We start from the raw sequence: 3082 nt of genomic DNA on the forward strand, positions 1-3082 counted from the left end.
AAGAAGTATAGTGTGGTTCTATGGGTGACCATGATTAACCATAATGTCATGAGTTACACATCCCCAGACAGTTCAGGCATACTTACCACTCATGTCGTGGGAGACATATGGTACATTTTTGTTGACTTCTTGGTATTATTTCTTCTGCTGTTGAATATTAGCATCATGAATGTAATTTTTCTCTTGTAATACTATGTTCTTGATTTCCTCCATATTGGTGCTGTCCTTTTGTATTTTTTAACCCAAATAATATGCTCAGTATTGTGCTGTCAGTTCAAAGTTTCGAAATAGCTTCAGAAATGGCAAATGAGATTAATAAGGATTATACTGTAAAATTCAGCATTTATGATAAAACAGAGAATGTAAATGTGATTATATGGTGATATCATTGGGTAAGATAAGACATAAAGCATAGTAAATGCTGTGCTTATTGAAAAATTAGAGATTATTAGTTTATGAGATTTTACTTTGTTTTTGTGATAGCATGAGAAGGATAGGGTTTGTTGATGCTATGGAAGAAAAGATGCATCTGAGGTATTATAACAAATATAAAGTCAAAAATAAGTTTGTGCATGAAGGAACTTTATGAAGCATAGACACCACTCTCTCTTGATTGTTGACAGACCAGGAAAAGTTCCAGTTAGAGCGAGAACTGGTCACAGTCCGTACGCGGTTAGAAGAAGAAACTAGATTGAAGGATGAGGCAAAGACAAGAAGTGAAGAACTAGAACAGAGACTAAACCAGTCTGATACTGAAGTCCAAAATGCCAAGGCCAGAATCAATGCTTTGTCTCGGGAAATTCAGCAGTAAGTATTTGTTTTGTTTTGTATTTTAGAATGTGTTTTCTAAAATATATAGCTATTATACTGATATTTTAACTAAGTGCTGCTTAGTGTAATATATTGTTAAACACTCAAAAGTACAAAAAAACAATTAGCTGTTTTCACAAGTATAACATAAAACTAGGGAACATGATAGAATTAGATATTCTCCATATATTCAAGACTGAAACCAACTGGCTAATATCAAAATGGTTTTAGAGCTGCATAGACAACTCATGTATTCTCTTTCTAGTTCACACAGCGAACAAGAAAATGCATCAACACAGTCTGCTGCTATGGCTGGCAGCCTGGAGTCAAGAAATAAAAGAATACAAGAACTACAAGAACAGGTAATGATCCATATCAGCAAGAAGATACAAGATGTCACATATGGGTTTAGCTGTGCTTTTGCTTATTTTTGTTTCACAGTTAGGGGATAGTCAGAAATATACTAGACCAGTGGGTCCTTTCCTTTTTCACACTCATGACCCCTTTCTCAGATCTCAGACAACTGTGAACACCTAAAATAATTGTTATGCTAAGGAAAATGATGTATTGAGTAATATTTTCAAGCTTTATTTTTCCTATTATAATATATTAATCCTTTAAGTGATGTCTTCATAGTATTATCTCAATATGAGTACTGGCAAATACCCAGTAATTTGGGCATTATTAACCCCCCCAAGGCTTCATGACCTACCTGCTAGCTCTCCACAACCTCTTTGAGGGTTGTGACCCACTAGTTGGGAACTACTGCTCTTGAATTCCAGCAAAGAAAATGTTAATATATATTCAATGTCTAATGCAATAGATCAAAGATTGTAAAGTAAAATGAAATATTTTTTAGCATTAAGAGAAAAGCTGATGTGAATATAGTTTACTAAAACTTTGTAGCTATATTCAACTATAGCCAATTTCAGTGGAAATGAAGAATTTTGTACATTGTTTATGATGATAATGTCATGACTTCTCTGTTTTAGGTTGAAAAGCTTGAGGAACAGTTGACAGTAGTAACAAGAGCAAAATGTGAGGCTGTCATCAGGGCTGAAGAAGCTGGGAGCAGGGAGCTACACTTGCAGTACAAGTCAGTAATTTCCAAGAATATTATTGCATAAATGGAATAATAATCCATACCATATTTTGATAAAGGTAAAATAATTTGATATATAAATATCTCTTAGAAATTTATTTTAACAGCAACATATTTGCAGAGAGAAGAGATTAGAGCAAGAACGGAGTCTACTAACACGCCAAGTGGATCGCCTACAACAGCAGTTGGAGCAGAGAGTGGAGGAGAGTGTCAACCAGAGAAGAGAGCATTCGACAACTATTCTCAGACTACAGACAGATCTCAATCACAAATTGGAAGAGGTAAATCTGACAAAACACTTTTATGATTTTGATAATTATTATGTAGCAAACACTTACATGCTGTTATAAATGATTAAAATTTATATTCCAATATCAGTGAGGAAGTACAGTGTAAAGCCAATCTAGAATGTTTATTTTACATGTGCTGAAATTTTGTGCCAACATTTGTGTATATATAGCTATAGAATAGACCAGACTTGGTGCATTTTTTTTGCGTTTTCTGCACTGAGGAACTTTTTGTAGTATGTGGGCATTTCAGTATAGCACCATTCTGGAAATTAATTTCACATGTACTAGAGTTCTGTATCAATACAGCTTTGAAATATACCACATGTTAATTAATTTGTTATTAAATTGTTATATCACATCCAAGCTGTAGAAGCATTCAGTCTGTAAGTTATCTCAGTGTCAAAAGTTGTATGATTTCACTCTGTGGTAATATAGTATTTTAGTAATTTTATTTACTGATGTGATTATATTATGTTTATCCTTATTAAAGATAAGTCTTCTTGCAGTCATATTATGTAAACACAATTTTATTCATATTGACATACATGCATATTATATATGCATGTACTCATACACATGCTATTTGATATTTTTGTATTACAAACACAATATATTCATATTGCTTTTGCCAGTTACGAGTGGAGAGAGAGGAAAATGAGAGGACACAAAAGGGCTTAGAAGAGAAATCGCAAAGGATTGAAGAACTTTTGTCAGCCTTGAATGCCTCCAGAGAATCAGAAATGAAACTGGATGAAACTTACCGCCAAGAGCTTGTAGCACAAAAGAAACTGGCTGACATTTATCAAGGTATGTATTTTTACTTTCTAAGTGATTCAGATATTGCTGTGTTTTGTATCTTTCACTGTTCTGTCTCTTTTTT

The 3082-nt window shown here is 33.5% G+C and overlaps 1 protein-coding gene across 1 annotated transcript in view; it reads left to right on the forward strand.

Moving 5' to 3' along the window:
- Positions 1-623: 623 nt before the first annotated feature.
- LOC119585136 (nucleoprotein TPR-like) overlaps positions 624-3082 on the forward strand; it is a gene marked incomplete at its 5' end in the record, with an annotated part of 14700 nt that continues 12241 nt past the window's right edge. Inside the window, 5 exon segments of the mRNA XM_037933767.1 lie at positions 624-807; positions 1076-1172; positions 1803-1906; positions 2034-2193; positions 2835-3009. Of these exon segments, the coding sequence (XP_037789695.1) occupies positions 624-807; positions 1076-1172; positions 1803-1906; positions 2034-2193; positions 2835-3009 (720 nt within the window).

Source organism: Penaeus monodon, chromosome 19, assembly GCF_015228065.2.
Source record: "Penaeus monodon isolate SGIC_2016 chromosome 19, NSTDA_Pmon_1, whole genome shotgun sequence".
Classification (NCBI taxonomy): Eukaryota; Metazoa; Arthropoda; class Malacostraca; order Decapoda; family Penaeidae; genus Penaeus; species Penaeus monodon.